General features: G+C 42.5%; 1 protein-coding gene and 1 non-coding gene across 3 annotated transcripts in view; both read right to left on the reverse strand.

The window, feature by feature from the left end:
* Rab3gap2 (RAB3 GTPase activating non-catalytic protein subunit 2) overlaps positions 1 to 15,932 on the reverse strand; it is an 86,266-nt gene that overhangs the window by 14,661 nt on the left and 55,673 nt on the right. The window contains exons 21-26 of one of the 2 annotated variants that reach the window (XM_036201881.1): positions 15,067 to 15,164; positions 10,064 to 10,169; positions 8,479 to 8,639; positions 7,101 to 7,329; positions 796 to 909; positions 529 to 635 (exon numbers count right to left, since the gene is read on the reverse strand). In XM_036201881.1, coding sequence (XP_036057774.1) covers positions 529 to 635; positions 796 to 909; positions 7,101 to 7,329; positions 8,479 to 8,639; positions 10,064 to 10,169; positions 15,067 to 15,164 — 815 coding nt within the window. Of the gene's footprint in view, positions 1 to 528; positions 636 to 735; positions 910 to 7,100; positions 7,330 to 8,478; positions 8,640 to 10,063; positions 10,170 to 15,066; positions 15,165 to 15,932 lie in introns of both variants that reach the window. The other variant, XM_036201880.1, reaches the window with a different exon arrangement.
* Positions 7,970 to 8,132, reverse strand: LOC118593583. The gene has a single exon (XR_004946257.1). It is a non-coding gene; the product is annotated as a U1 spliceosomal RNA (small nuclear RNA).

A 15,932-nucleotide genomic window follows, 5' to 3' on the forward strand; every position in this document is an offset into this window, starting at 1 on the left:
TGCCAGGATGGGGATCCTGTTCATGTTCCTTCATCCCATCTCACTGAGTCCCCACAGCAGAATATGAATTACAGTCAGTCTCGACTTAACCCCACGCTTCCAATCAATGAAAACAGGAAGGTTAGAACTAGAATGAGGCTATAACTCCTAAAATCTTAACGAATTACTGGCTGAGGTCTAAAAAAGAGACACTTAAGAACACAGTTGACCACTGCGGTACACACTGCTTACTACCCAGGAAAGCCATAAGTTCAAGGCCAGTTAAGGGCAACTCAACAAGACCCTGTCTCCAGGAAATAAGTTTAAAGGGCTAGGATATAGTTCAGTGCTGGAGTGCTTGCCTGGCAGACATGAGGCTATAGGTTCAATACTCAGTATTGCCACACACGCATACAAGGCAATGCATGAAAAGCACCTAGCACAGTTACTAGTACAGCACTAGGTCAGAGCAAATGTTTCTAGAGCTCCAGGATAGGCATGGCCTGGGTACATGTGTGCAGACACAATCAGCAGATGGAGATGACGTACCTCCGGGTCTTTATTCCACTGAACAACATACTCCCAGCAGCAGTGTGCATGCAGCACATCCAGCTCAAGACTACAAGGGAACTGTTCATAGGCTAAACGCAGCAAGTCTGAAAGACACGAGAGGGTAATAGCATCCTTTCAGTAACAAGAACACACAGCTACCTCACTCCGCCTCAGACCACTCAATGCTCATTATTTGGGTGTCACCTGGTATGGCTCCTAGGTCTATCTGCACCTCTGGCATCTCAAGGAAACTTCGGGCAATACCTTCTTTGGGTTCATCTGGGTTTTCTGCATCTCTTTCTTGGTTGGCACATTTCAACAATTCAGGGCTGAGGTCCTGTTTAAATATCCACTTGGCTACACTGTCTGCAATACCACCTACAGGTTTGAGACAGAAAAGAAAATAAAGCCTGGTGAAATTTGAGTAGCAATGTACTAACCAAATACAGGGTATGCTGGATGTTCCCTCAGGAACAGATATGCACACCACATTCACTTCTGAATCTGAATGGAAGGTGATGAAAAAGCCATGGGATTTACAGCAGTGTTAACACCTACCATTCACCTTGGGAGGGTAAGCAAGACAGCTGCCATCTGGGAGCACACTTCTACACTGAGAAAAATCTCAAATAAACATAAATGGACATGTGTCAATACTGTATGCCATACATTTGCCAGGTCCATAAATTCAAATTATACTACACATAGATGGAGAGAAATTACTTTTGTTTGTTTGTTTGAGAGTTATGTCAGGCTGGCTTCAAACCAACTACATAGCAGAGGATGGATGACCTTGACCTTCTGATGCTGCTCTCTCCACCTCTAGAGTGACAGAACTAGTATGTGCCACCACCCCTAGTTTACGATGTGCTAGGGACTAAGCCCAGGACTATGCATGCCAGACAATCACTCTATCAATGGAACTAATGCCTACCCCTCACGTTACTTTTAAAATGTAAAATAAATGCATATGTGTTTGTATACGTGTGTACGCACACATATGTACACGTGACATCCAAAGAGGATGGCGGTGTCCTGCTCTGTTACTCAGCCTTGTTCACTTGAGACAGGGTCTCTCACTGAACCTGGATCCAGGTTGGCAGCAAACTCCAGTTTGTCTCCCTCTCCCATAGCACGGTGGTTAAAGTGTACACAGCCACACTTGGCTGTTTACATGAGTTCTGAAGACTTGAACTCAGTGACTCATGGTTGGCAGAGGCACTTTCATGCATGGAGTCACTGCCCCAGTGACTCCACCCACCCACCCATATTACATCTAATATACAACTAACTTTGCTATGTAAAATATCTATGGGCAAAATGTAGTCATAATTTACATGTTTACTCATCAAAAGGGGTACTGAAGTAGAACATTATTTTAAGGCGTGTTACTTTTGTTTATGTTGCATTTGTTTAACTCTGTGAAGCTGTGTTACTGTGCCTGTCTAGAACCCCTGATGGTCTAATAAAGAGCTGAACAGCCAATAGTAAGGCAGGAGAGAGAGAGAGGTGGGGCTGCAAGAGAGAGAAGATACAGAGGGAGAACTCTGGAAAGGGAGATGGAGAAGGAGCCAGAGAAGAGGAAAACATCAGCGGTCAGCCACCCAGCTACACAGCAAGCCACGGAGTAAGAGTAAGATTTACAGAAGTAAGAGAACAGGAAAAGCTCAGAGGCAAAAGGTAGATGGGATAATTTAAGATAAAGAAAGCTGGCTGGGGCTGGGCGGTGGTGGCGCATGCCTTTAATCCCAGCACTCGGGAGGCAGAGGCAGGTGGATCTCTGTGAGTTCAAGGCCAGCCTGGTCTCCAAAGTGAGTTCCAGGAAAGGAGCAAAGCTACACAGAGAAACCCTGTCTGAAAAACCAAAAAGAAAGAAAGTTGGCTAGAAACTAAGCCAAGTTAAGGCTAAGGCCAAGCATTCATAAGTAAGAGTAAGCCTCCGTGTATGGTTTATTTGGAAGCTGGGTGGTGGGCCCTCCAAAAAAGAGCAAGAAACAAACAGTAAATTGGCATACCAATTTGGGGCTCATATATCTATCTAGAGCCTGAGAAAGCTGAATAACAAAAAAAAAGGGATATGGCTCCTTTAAGAGTTTGGCCCAGACATTTCTGCTGGTCAGTGAGTCATTGAGCAGCTAGCATGTTAATTAGGAACAAAAAACTAAGTAAAAACGCCTGCCACAGTGCAAGCATCAGCATTCTAGAGCTCTAGGAAGGGTGAATGCATTTCCTGGTCAAACCTCCAAACAGGCCAAGAGTTTCATGCTTAATTTTCCCGGAAGGAGAGCTGCTCATGCAGAGAATCCAGGTGTACCTTATCAGCTTAAAAGTTTGCTCATACGGTCAAAAAAGGCTAAAAGATACACAGTAAAAGAGATCTAGACAGGATCCAGTGTGTTTTACAATGTACATAGGCTTAAGAAAGAAAGAAAAAGCTGGGCAGTGGTGGCGCACGCCTTTAATCCCAGCACTCGGGAGGCAGAGCCAGGTGGTTCGAGGCCAGCCTGGTCTACAGAGTGAGATCCAGGACAGGCTCCAAAACTACACAGAAACAGTCTCAAAAAAAACCAACCAACCAACCAAACAAAAACAAAAAAAAGAAAGGAAAAGGGTATGTACAGTAAAACAAAGAAACAGTTTAAAAATAATAAAGTCTTTGAAGAAAGAAGTACAATAATAAAAAATAAGCAATGTAGAAATGGGAAATACACAGTTTGGATCCTGTATGTTGTGTTGATTTGAATTTTTTAAATGGTCATAAGCAAACAACAGCAGCTAAAAGACACAGGATTGACTGCTGAATAAATCCGCCTTTGTACCTTAGGAATGCCTTAACTTTTGAAAAGCCAAAAAGTGTATTTGCCAAATAGAAATAAAAAATGCTTTGGAGTTCCCACAGGAGATGAGAGGCTGTGGATTCCTTCAGGGTTCATATGGATCAGGTTTGATCAGGCAAGACATCCTGAAACTTGACAGGTGATATCTATCAGCAAAGGTTACTGCTGGTCTTCCCAGAACTTGGCCATTATCTCAAATTTTTCTCTTTAGGACCCTAATGATACTTCATCCACAGACAGCAGGAAGAAGTATGGAGAAAACTATCACCATATTCCCAAGAATTGGGAGCTGGGGGTGGTTTTTGGTTAATTGGTGGGTTATAAAAGTTTGTTATCATTTAGGGAAATATAGTATATTGATACAAATTTAAAATTATTTTTGTTACATTGTATGTAAATTTCTACTCTTGTTTAAAGGTGTTTGTTATCATTGAGGGGAATATAGAATATTGACACAAATTTAAAGTTATTTGTGCTATACTGTATACATGTTTCTACTCTTGTTTAAAGGATTTTTGTATAGTGATAAAAATTTAAGGTTATTTTTGTTACAACATATTGTATATATGTTCCTATTCTTGTTAAAGGCATTATACCTATGCAGTTTATTTAAAAATATAAGGTAAAATTAGCCGGGCAGTGGTAGCGCATGCCTGTAATCCCAGCATTCGGGAGGCAGAGGCAGGAAGATCTCTGTGAGTTCAAGGCCAGCCTGGTCTACAGAGTGAGATCCAGGAAAGGTGCAAAGCTACACAGGGAAACCCTGTCTCAAAACACCAACCCCCCCCACAAAAAAAAAAACCCAAAAATATATAAGGTAAAATTCTAGTTTTTGAAAGATGTTATTATAAACTATATAGTATAATCAGGAAACAGGTTAGTGGTTAGTCATTTATAACAATCAAAATTGTAGATAGGTATGGTTTCTAGGTTAAATAGATATATTTTAGATGAATGGTCTTCAAATACTTCAAAGATCTATAGCATATGGCATTTAAAATGTTTTGTTAATTTAAAGTTTTTCATGACAATGAGACACATCTGCTCCTGGCAGCACCAATTTACTTCAGAGAGATGATGGGCACTGAAAAAAACTCCTTCATTGTGGCAAGATTAACTACTGGGCAAAGAAACTGTTCTTGCCTTTGACTGCTGACAATGTGCTGTGCAGACCGCACATGCAGGACACACAGGGAAAAGACTGATGAACTTTGCCAAAACAAGGCAGGATAGTTAAATTCCTGCTTCATAGAAAAGTCTGCCACATACTCTAGACCTATAGGCTGAAGATAGATGCCCCAACGTTGCAGAGGAACTTGGGGTGACTATTCAGGCAGCCAAATGTCTCTATTGTTAGATTATATTACATCCTTCTGGGTCTTCAATGGAGTTGAAGTTGCAGTTTTCCTTAATTATGATAGAAAGTAAATTAGGTATAAAACTTTGGATTCACTAAGATAGGATAGATAATGCACTATTTCCTTTGAATATACTAACTGCAAATGGACAGAATATTGTAAATGTAATTCCTACTTGATAATTGTTTTTGTTGTATGTAGTTATACTATGTTAAAAGTTAAAACCTTTATTTTTATTTTGACAAAAAGGGGGAAATGAAGTAGAATATTAAGGTGTGTTACTTTTGTTTATTTTGCATTTGTTTAACTCTGTGAAGCTGTGTTACTGTGCCTGTCTAAAACACCTGATGGTCTAATAAAGAGCTGAACGGTCAATAGTGAGGCAGGACAAAGGATAGGCAGGGCTGGCAGGCAGTGAGAATAAACAGGGTGGAATCTGGGAAGGGACTGGAGAAGGAGCCAGAGAAGGGGAGGACATCAGGGGCCAGCCACCCAGCTACACAACCAGCAAGCCACGGAGTAAGAGTAAGACTTACGGAAATAAGGGAACAGGAAAAGTCCCCCCCCCCCCCCGCCTCCAAAAGTAAGAAACAACAACAGGGTACAAAAAATTTTAAGTGAGAGCTGGAAATATTCAAGGCATCTCAGAAATTCTGTTTATCACCTAAAACAAACCACACATTTAAAATGGCACACACTAACTTTCACCTTCCCATCTTTTGGAGTAGGGCGGGGGTGATGAATGAAGCATCATTATGCTGCCCACTGTGGCTGGTTTGAAATTGACTAGCTCAGATGTTCATTCCCCCATCTGCTTCCAAAATAGCTGGGACTAACGCAGATGCCACCGTGCTTGGCTTGCCTCTTACTTTGATTCAAATAAAGTTACTTATAAAAATAATGCTTCATAGTAAACCCACTCTCCGCTGTGAAAACACTATGGACAAGGTGCTAGGAGACTGAATTTATTATGTCCGGCTTCTAAACTATCTCATAGATGTTATGTTCCTGACTATATATATTGGGTTAATATTAAAATGGTGTACCTCAATCTTCTTTAGGTGATAACATGGTATACAGGAAATTTACCATTAAAAATAAAGAGTGAGAAAATAAGTTAATTAAATAAAAATCTATAAACACAGGACTGGGAAGATGGCTTAGGGTGTGAGTAAGTACTACACAATCATGAGGATCAGAATACAGAGCTCACTGCCCATGTAAACAAGCTAGGCAGACTGCACACCCATATAAGCCCATCTCTGACGTTGGCAAAAAGATCCCTGGCTCTTCCTGGCTTCCAACCTAGCCTAGAAAATTTGAATCCTAGCCTTGGAAAGAGACCCTGCCTCAAAGGAATAGAAGGACTGATAGAGGACACTTGACACCCTCTCTGGCCTCCATGCATGCACACACATATGCATAAATAAACAAATCTTGAAGATCTACAAGCACTTGAAATAACATTCTGGTATCAGAGTGCCTCACAGGGCCTGTGGGAAGGAGAGTGAGCACTCAGAGACAGCTGAAAACAAAGGTTCTTATGTCCTCGAACCGCAATGCCTGTAGGCCAGCGGAAAGTCACACATCAGAAGAGGACGCTGCTGAATGCTCTCACTCACATGTGCAAACCCCACAGTTGGTCTCACAGGAGTAAAGGGTGGAAGAGCTATGAGCAGAGGCTGGGGAGAGTGCATGGCAGTGAGGAGGACGAGAGAGGGCAGTAAGAGGTACTAGGGTGCATCTGGAGAGGGGGAGTACACTGCTGGTCTACAGCACAGCAGGGACTCTAAAGTTGACAACTAATTTAATATTCAAAACAGAATCAGAGAGGACTTGGAATGCTCTGACACAAAACAATAACAAACAGCAATGTAAAGGATCTGAGTTAATGACGCATAAATGTATTAAATGTCATACTATGTCTTATAAATACGTATGACTACTGTGCAGCAATGAAACATAAAACATACTTATGGAAAATTTAGAAACACAAAAAAGGGATGAAAGAGAGGAAGGGGTAAAGTTATTAGTTCTAAGGAGACCAGGAGGAGAAAAAGCTGGCTGGGAATGGAGGGATACTTGGATGGACTTTTGAACATGAGCAAGACTTAAGTGTCCGTGAGTGGGTGAGGTGGGGACCAGGGAGAAGGATGGACTCAGATCCAGGATGGGAGTCTCGTAAACATCTCATTTAACGAAAACCTAGTCTAACATTAATTTGAAAACACTCACACCTACATTCATAGCACTGGCTAGGGAAGGAGGACTGTGAGTAGAAAGCAAGCCCTGGCTACATGGTCATAGCCTGTCTGAAGAAAACAAAACAAGTGAACACATACTCAAAATGACTTATGTGCGTGCGTCAGCTCACCTTTTCCTCCTTCTAGCAGTTTTTTAACAGAGAGTCTTGGAAGTGGCTCTGTCTGTGGCGATGACACTTTGGCAGTGGGAGGACTGGCCTTGCTGTGAAGCAGAGTCTGCAGTATGAGACAGTCCTCCAGCTGTTTGAGCAGCAGCTTCCAGTACTCGGTGTCAAGAGAAAGGGCTTCCCAGGAGTCTGTGAGGGCTTCTGCATCAGCACCCAAAACTGTCTGGGAAAACTAAGAGAAATGATCTTGCTCATACTCTGGGCAATATGTTTGTTTTTGATGTGCTGAGGATTGACTCCACGACCTTACATCTGCTGGGCAACCGCTCTAACACTGAACCACACCCCAGTTGTCTGGCAAGGTTCTGAATAACATTAACTTACATGAAAGCAACAGAGATGTCATTTTACAGATTTACTACTTGGCTGGATGAGACTGGGAACTCAGGAAATTTAGAAGAGGTCCTGTGGTAATAAGTCGGGCTCAGCCAGTGTGCATCTTAAAGAGTCTTCTGGCCTTGGGCAAGGGCTGCTCTGCTCAGGACACTGACAGAATATACCAGCCAACTCCATCACTATAAACACCTCAATCTGGTAATGTCACAGTTAGCCCTTCCTTAACTTCCAGGGCTGACAATGTTTAGCGTAAACCGCTATAGACCCACTCAGGTTTTAATCTAACATCCCACGAGGAAAAACCACGTGACCTACCATAAAATGTAAGGAAAGCAAATCGGGGTTGGGGATTCAGCTCAGTGGTAGAGTACTTGCCTAGCAAGCACAAGGCCCTGGGTTCGATCCTCAGCTCCACATTAAAAAAAAAAAGTGAAGCAAATCTTTTTCTATTTTTATTTTTTTAATTTATTTTTTTACAGGGGAGAGAGCGAACACAGTCCCCCACTGCCACAAATTATGCAGTTGAGTTTCCCACATTTGGGGAAATCGCAGGGGTCAGCACATCCGAGGGCAATGGATAAGCCTCGGCCTGGGAAAACCACCTTCGTGATCATGGTATCTCCCCTGCCAGGTAAGTATAATTTTCTCTTGTTAATGTAAATGAACCCTCAGGAGAAGAGGGGAAACCCACACAGCAAATGCTTGGTAAAGTGCTGGCCCATCTGACTCAGTGCCAGGTATGTAAGAGGAGGAGGATGGAGACAATCATGGGCCTACAGAACCCGAATAAACCCAAGAAGTGGTCCAGTGTGGCCCTGATCCCTTAGTGAGGAAAGCATCACCATCCATTACCAGCTACTTAAGTTCTTCATACATCCCACAGTCTAGATGCTCCAGAACACTGCAAGCTATCTACCCAAGAATGGAAATCACCCATCGGCCAACTGGCTCGGCACAGAGGGCAGTTGCACAGCTACCCACTCACTTTCTTATCTGTAGCACTGTTGGACAGCTGTGCAGCCACAGAATGTCCAACATGTGCAGACAGCAGGGCAGCGCCATTGTTCTCTGACTGAATACAGGCCATCCGCATCTGCTGCCACCAAGGGGACACAGACTGAGAGTCCCATGTCTCGTCAATGGCCACTGCAGAGACAAGAAGAAAAGCAAAAGGTAAAATCTTACCCTGTCAATTTGGGTGTGTTGTATATGGGTTTCACTCTTTATGTTTAAATTAAATCCCTCAAAAATGTACCCGCATATTTCTAAATGCACTAGAAAATTAATATTGTGTGCCAGCTAGGTTTTTGTCAACTTGACAAAAGCTAGACTCATCTGAGAGAAAGGGACCTCAAATAAGAAAATGCCTCCATGAGCTCAGCCTGTAGGCAAGTCTGTGTAGTGTTTTCTTGATTGGTGGCTGATGTGGGAGGCCCAGCACACTGTGGGTGGTGCCACCCCTAGGTAGGTGGTCCTGGGGTGTGTAAGAAAGCAGGCTGAGCACAGAGCAAGCTGGTAAGCTCCACTCCTGTAGGCTCTACTCCAGCTCCTGCCTCTAGGAACTGAGGTTCACTGACCTCAGTGATAGACCGTTACCTGGAAGTAGAAGAAATAAACCCTTTCCTCCTCAGTTGTTTTTGGTCATGGTCTTTACCAGAGCAATGAAAACCCTAAGCCATTGCAACGGATTTCATTCACATTTACCTTCCATTATATTGTTAGCCAGCTGCTTCCTGAATTAATACTAACTCTTCATTTTTTTCCCCCTTGCAGGGGAGGAGGTTGTTGTTGCTGCTGTTTTGAGATGGGTTTTCTTTATAAAACAGCTTTAGCTGTCCTGGAACTCACTCTATAGACCAGGCTGGCCAGATCGACCTGCCTCTGCCTCCTGGGTGCTGGGATTAAAGGCATGCACCACCACTGCCAGGACCCAAATTCTTATTTGAAATATTTTCATCATTACAAAAAAGGAATAATGGGGAGATATATACTTTTAGAAAATTTTTATTATTTACTTTATATGTATGGGTTTTCCATCTGCATGCATATCTGTGTATCACATGTTTGTCTGGTACCCACAGAGGCCACAGGGGGTAATGTATCGCCTGGAACTGGAGTTACAGACAGTTGTGAGTCACTGTGTGGGTGCTGGGAATGGAACCTGGCTCCTCTAGAAGAGCAACAAGTGCTCTTAAACACTGAGACACTTCTACCAGAAAGGCAAAGTATTATTTCTACCAAAGACCATTTCCGATAACGTTGCATCTTCTGATGGCAGAATTTCACGGTCCTATATTAAAGCATATCACTAATGCACAGGAAGCTTTCGACCAGTGCATGAAGACTTCTCTAGCAACAGGGTCACAGAGCCAAGGATGCAAACCAGGGCCTGGTGTGTACAAAGGTTCCTCCTAGCTTCATGCCCCATTGAAACCTTTTCTACACTGTGGTCTCCTTTTGTTGAAAGAAATTCCTCCTGTCTTTGTGTGGTATTTCAAACACTACGTTTTGTTTCAGAGCATCGAAGTAGAAACCCTGAGCACTGGCCCACAAGATGTACCATCTCCTACCTTTCATCTTGCTCAACAGGGACAGCATGGTATGAAGACAGCAGACAGACTGCGGTTTGTCCAAAATATCTTTTTCCTTCGAAAGCCAAACACTTAGGAGCAGAGACTAAAATAAAATGAAAATATTTTTCAGCCTAACTAATATTTAACAAAGAGGAGATTTCAGTTTCCTACAGTGTGCATGTGTACACGACGATGCAGCGGTCTAGCGGGTGCTCGCTCTGTCATGTAATGTGGGGTCACTGTCTCCCTAAGAGATCCTCAACACCTGCTGGGAACCTGACCCCACCTCTTCTACCCCTCTTAGGTCACACACACTATCTTCCAATCTAAGCCACAGCTAAGGAGACACTGCTGGGAAGGACAGACACCCCTGCGACCTTGGCCTGTGGAGGAGAGTGCCCACTGCTGTTCTGAAAGGAGACACAGGGAGGAGGAGGAGGAGGGCTGTGCGGCTCTTGCTTTGGCCAAAGGTGCGGGGACAGAGTGGTGGGGAAAGTGCAAACCATCAAGTTCCCATTCTAGAATGCCTATCAAGTTAGGAAACACACGCTGTAATCAAAATAACTTTGGCAAACATGAATGAAAGCCTTTTAAGAGTTAAGTCTACAACAGCTTTCAGATTTGTGAAGCTTGTTAAAAGACAGTTCCGAGACGATGAAAATGTGAAGAGCACAGTGTCACATCTGTGAGTGCTGGTTTCTAGGCGGCACCTTGGTTGCTTACAGAACTGCAGTAGCTTTATGTGGGAAGAGCTCTAAAAGCTGTTGTTGAAATGTGTCAGTTCATACTACTTTCAAAAAGTGAGGGTAAGGAGCTGAAGGTGGTGTATCAGGGGGTGATTTTACACAGGTGACTCAGGACTAGGAACCACATAAAGTGGCTGGCATTATATTACCTCAATTGATTTTAACAATAACCCCTGTGGCAGGGACAGCCACCCACATTTCAGAAACAGTGAATAAATAGAGTCCCTAACTTCCAGCACCATGCACATAGGAGTTAGAACTTTAGTCTAAAACTAACTCAGATATTCTCTTTCTTTAAAAAGGTTTGAATACATATACACACAAGTAGAAACATAAACCTGTATATGTATGTAACTTTTACATATGTGAAATCACTCACATGCTTTCTCTCGTTAGTGTGAAACTTTCTCCCCCTTTCCTTTCATTTTTCTTCACGCCAGCCCCACTCCAGTTTAGCCTATAAACGAACCTAAAAACAACAACTCTGCCCTTAATTTCCTCATGGCCATAAAACAGTGACAAATATGAACAGTTTCATACACCATACGTTCTTCTGTCACTGGTTATATGATGGGAGGAGGACAGAGCAGCCACTGACTGACAGAAATAAGATATTCTAGCATGTTATTTCTAACATTGGTGACCCAGCACGTTGCTGAGTCCAGAAAATGGACTCTCTTACCCTGATTAGCAATGGTCTCCCCTCTGCTTTAGACTACCCCAACTTCACACAACCTGTTGTTCATAACCAACATTGGTTCCCAGTGGTAACAAAACACCCCCCTTCAGCAGAAACAACCATCTCACTACCTCCTGCCTGTGTCCACGTGCTGGGATGCACTGAAGGGAAGTGCCTTCCACCCGTAGGCTCATGCTCTGCTGCTACAGACTTACCTACTGGTTATGTTATAAGGTGAAGTACATCATGTCTACAACTGAACAGTGGTGCATAGCTGTCACCTGCACTTGTGAGGCAGAAGCAGGGAGTCCTGAGTTCCAGACCCAGCTATACTACACTACAAGACTCTCTCACTCCATCCTGCCCCCACAAAGAAATAAACAAACAAAATGCCACCAGGTTTTTAAATATATGTAAGAGGTTTAAAGTCTCTCAAATCTTGGTTTATGCCTCCATTAACAAAAAAGTTCAAAACACCAATCCAAGTGGCATCCCAAGGTCATGTCAGAGGAAGACAGCTCCGCTAAACACATTAACAACTTGTCTTCAGACTGACCTGGACTGTCCTCGCCCACTGGCCCATGCATGCCTATAGCAAATTCTGAACAAACGCAAACCTGCGGCTTAACTGTCTCCTTCCCAACTCTCCCTGTGTCAGCTCCTCCATCTTTTGCCCTAGAGTTGGCCTCTGTTCACACTGTAAAATGGTTTTTTCTTTTTAAAAATAACTTAAAATTTCCTAACAGCTAAGCTTTTGTTCAAAATTAGATTAGTACAAAATGCAGATGAGTTCCCCTCCAAACACAACAACATATTTTAGAAACTTAGCAGAGAAAGATACTTTGCACGTCAGGGACAGTGAAGGTAAATACAGAGACAAATGATCAGCACATGCAGAACAGAACAGCAGCTTCCAAGTGAATACAAGGAGGACAGTTTCCAAGCCAGCACAGCAAAGGCAGGCACCATGCATGGTGGGAACATGATAGCAGGGATCCATACATATGAATTATCCTATTCCACATATCACTATGTCACATATAGACAGACAGTCATGAAATAATGCTGGGGTAAGTGATTAGGAACAGCGCAGACTATAAAATTTAGTGAGCTCTTCAGTTCTATTAATTAATATCTAAGACTTGCAGAACATCCCCTTTTATGTCAGTACCCTCAATGCTTTCCTCCTGTACTCAAAGGACGCAGAGAAGCTGCCAGGACACCATTTGTTGGCCTTGTCTTTCGACACACAAGGCACTACCGGTCAGTCTTTCACCTGCGCTGCATTTTCTAGTCTTTCCTGAATACACCTAGAACTGGATAAAGCCACAACTGTTCTGAGAACATGAATATGCTAACACAGCAATACAGGAACTAAACTGAATGTAAATGCCTGGAAACTTAAATACATCTAGAAGGCCTCTCCCCTCCTCCCTTCTTCCCTCCATAGTACCAGGGGATGACTGAACCCAGGGCCTTTGCACATGCCAGGCATTCACTTTACTGTTTAGAGGCATTCACTTTACTGTTTAGAGGCATCCACTTTACTGTTGAGCTATATCCCCAGCCTACTCCTCTTTTTATGTTCTGTCATGAGACACCATCTCACTGTATAGTTCAGGCTGGTCTCAAACTCATGGTCCTCTTGCCTCAGCTTCCTGAGTTGCTAAGATTAAAAGCATGAACTTTCATGAATATAATTCTAATAAGGGTGTTCCTTATATTAAAATGGAAATGCAGACAATATAATTTTGTTGTTTACTCCAACAGCTCCATTTGAAGCCCCTTCTTCACAGATTTTTATTTGGAAAGCACTGCAGATTTGATGGTGATAATAAATAAAGTGGAGCACTATTAAGGAAGACTTCTGATATCACTTTTGGTGCTCCACAGGTCCCATGTGTGTGCATGTACACACACACACACACACACACACACACACAGAAACAGACATGCATTCATGTAAAAAAGGGAAGGAAAGCAGACAGGCAGGCACAGTGAAGTCTCAGGAATCCTTCCCACCATGTCCCTTAATGTTACTATCTTACCCAAGATTAAAACCAAGAAACTAACATTGGTAAAATCTGTTCACATTTCATGAGCTACAATGTATTTATTTGTATACATGTATGTGTATATGCAATTTTGTTCTGTTTTGTTTTGTTTTTTGAGATAGACAGTTAGCCCTGGCTGTCCTTGAACTCAGAAATTCACCTGCCTCTGCCTCCCAAGCACTGGGATTAAAGGAATGCACCACTACTTCTTGGCTGTATATGCAATTTTAAAAATTAATTTTGAGACAAGATCTCACTATGTAAGACCTGGCTGGCCTGAAACTCACTATGAAGACCAAGCTGGCCTTGAACTCAGAAATCTTCCTACTTCTGCCTTGGTGGGGAGACAAAGCCTTACGCAGTTTTAGTGCATGAATAGTTCTGATCAGTCATCATTACAATAAGCGGACAAATTTTCAGAACAAGACCTATCTGTTCATTGTGCTTTTTCACAAAGGTTACACAGAGACTCCAATTTGTTTCTTTTTAAAATTGGCTTTTTCCTACTTTGTATATTTTCCTTAAGGGAAAGTTACAATGTGTTTCTCAATGGTTCCTCAGCCCTTTTTTGTTTTTTTCTTTTTTGGCAAATATACAATAAAGATATGTGACATTTGCTTAACACTAACTAAAACACATTTGCTTACTAATAATCATGAATAATTTTTTGGGGGGCTGAGGATCGAACCCAGGGCCTTGCACTTGCTAGGCGAGCACTCTACCACTGAGCTAAATCCCCAACCCAATCATGAATAATTTTAACTGTCTTACCTCCTGAGGTACACACTTTCACAGACTAGTAGAAAGAATTCATCTTTAAAAAACTTCTAAATGTTCAATAAAAGTACACACAAACATAGTAAGCTGACAGGGGTAGGCTGCCCAAATGCTGTCCCAAACCTGAGATGTGTGCTGTGTGCACCTGTGCATGAGCAGGAGGCAGTAAGGAGGGAGCTGAGGGTGATGGGTAACTTCTTTGTTCTTTGTATTTCAGTTTTCTCATTGGATGATTCTTCTGTTTCACGTGTGTGTAAAGACTAACCTCAAATATTTGAAACTTGAAAATGTTGACATCAATTTTATTCACATTTTAGAGAATTTTTTTTTTTTTTTTTTTTTGAGACAGGGTTTTTCTGTGGCTTTGGAGGCTGTCCTGGAACTCACTTTGTAGACCAGGATGGCCTCAAACTCACAGAGATCCACCTGCCTCTGCCTCCCGAGTGCTGGGATTACAGACGTGCACCACCACCACCTGGCAGAGAAGTTTGTTTTTTAAGAACTCTTCCTTCTAATGTAACAATTGATGATCAAAATCTACTGTAAAGGCATTCACCTGTTAGATTCTGTATTTATTTGAGGCCAAAAATTTATAAGATAAAATAGCACGTATTAATATGGTAATTACAATTTTCTTTGATCATTTCAGGTTTTTTATGTGTGTTCTTGATATGCTAAGGATAATGATTTGAAACTTAACACTTCTATGTAACTTTTGCAAAGGGTTCAGTAACAAAACCTTACCAGTAACTGCTGAGGGCTAAATCCCGCAGACTCCAGAGTATGACACATATCCTCAGTGGAGCTTTCTCCATGCAAACACTTCCAAAAGAAGAAACTGCCTAGAAAACAAATAAACAAACAAGTCACTGATGAGGAATGCTCAGATTAACAATCTTACTTAACTGCAAACTGGAATCCCAGAGGAGCAGGGCAGCATGAAAGAAAATAATTTGTTGTTGTTGCTGATTTGTTTGTGAGGGTTTCTCTGGGTAGCTCTAGCTGTCCTGGAACTCACTATGTAGACCAGGCCAGCCTCAAACTCACAGACACCCACCTGCCTCTGCCTCTTGAGGGCTGGGATTAAAGGTCTCTACACCCAAAAGAAAAGAACTTAATGTCTGAATTTGAAGGCAAATCATTACGTCTTAATACTGACCCTTGTGTGTGTATTGTATGTATATGTGCATGGGTGGAGGCCAGAGGTCAATGTTGGAGGTCTTTCTCAAATGTTCCCCACTTTATATTTTGAAATAGATTACTCACTGAACCTGAAGTTCATCAGTTAGGCAAGACCAGGTGAGCAGAGAGTCTTGGGGATCCTCTTAGCTATGTCTCCCCGGTGCCACCAAGCCTGGCGTTTGCACAGGTGCTGTGATTTCAAACTATGGACCACATGTTTGCATGGCAGTCACTTCACTGAATGAGCCATCTCTTCAGCCCCAACACTTCCATAGTAGAAGCTTATTAAACTTGTGTGACACGGTGTGTGGACACCCAGAATACATCATTGACCAAACACATGCATGTTGAATTTCAAACACAAGCAGATACTGAGTTGCTGTATCCTTGCACCAGGACGTCTGTAGAAGAGGGAGGGTATTTGGAGC

The sequence above is a fragment of the Onychomys torridus genome, chromosome 11, assembly GCF_903995425.1.
Source record: "Onychomys torridus chromosome 11, mOncTor1.1, whole genome shotgun sequence".
Taxonomy (NCBI): domain Eukaryota; kingdom Metazoa; phylum Chordata; class Mammalia; order Rodentia; family Cricetidae; genus Onychomys; species Onychomys torridus.